This window comes from Bison bison, unplaced genomic scaffold (genome assembly GCF_000754665.1).
Source record: "Bison bison bison isolate TAMUID 2011002044 unplaced genomic scaffold, Bison_UMD1.0 scf7180017864334, whole genome shotgun sequence".
NCBI lineage: Eukaryota > Metazoa > Chordata > Mammalia > Artiodactyla > Bovidae > Bison > Bison bison.
The window spans coordinates 1,036,299-1,036,789 of NW_011494906.1; the positions used below are offsets into that span (position 1 = coordinate 1,036,299).

The 491-nt window shown below is 45.6% G+C and overlaps 1 protein-coding gene across 1 annotated transcript in view; it reads left to right on the forward strand.

Annotated features, from left to right (window-relative positions):
* AHNAK (AHNAK nucleoprotein) overlaps positions 1 to 491 on the forward strand; it is a 29,447-nt gene that overhangs the window by 16,296 nt on the left and 12,660 nt on the right. Inside the window, 1 exon segment of the mRNA XM_010854057.1 lies at positions 4 to 489. Coding sequence (XP_010852359.1) covers positions 4 to 489 — 486 coding nt within the window.

Below are 491 nucleotides of genomic sequence, written 5' to 3' on the forward strand. Positions count from 1 at the left end.
AAGATCTCCATGCCTGACATTGATTTAAACCTCAAGGGCCCCACGGTGAAAGGGGATGTGGATGTTTCTCTGCCCAAAGTTGAAGGGGATCTGAAAGGGCCAGATGTGGACATCAAAGGCCCCAAAGTGGATGTTGATATCCCAGACGTAGATGTTCAAGGCCCAGACTGGCACCTGAAGATGCCCAAGATAAAAATGCCCAAATTCAGCATGCCTGGCTTCAAAGGAGAGGGCCCAGAAGTCGATGTGAATCTGCCCAAGGCTGACATAGACGTCTCAGGACCGAAGGTGGATGTTGAAGTTCCAGATGTGAACATTGAAGGTCCCGATGCAAAAGTAAAAGGTCCTAAATTTAAATTGCCAGAAATGAATATAAAGCCTCAGAAGATATCCATGCCAGATGTCAGTTTGCATTTGAAAGGCCCTAAAATGAAAGGAGATTATGACGTTACAGTTCCAAAAGTAGAAGGAGAGATTAAAGCCCCTGATGT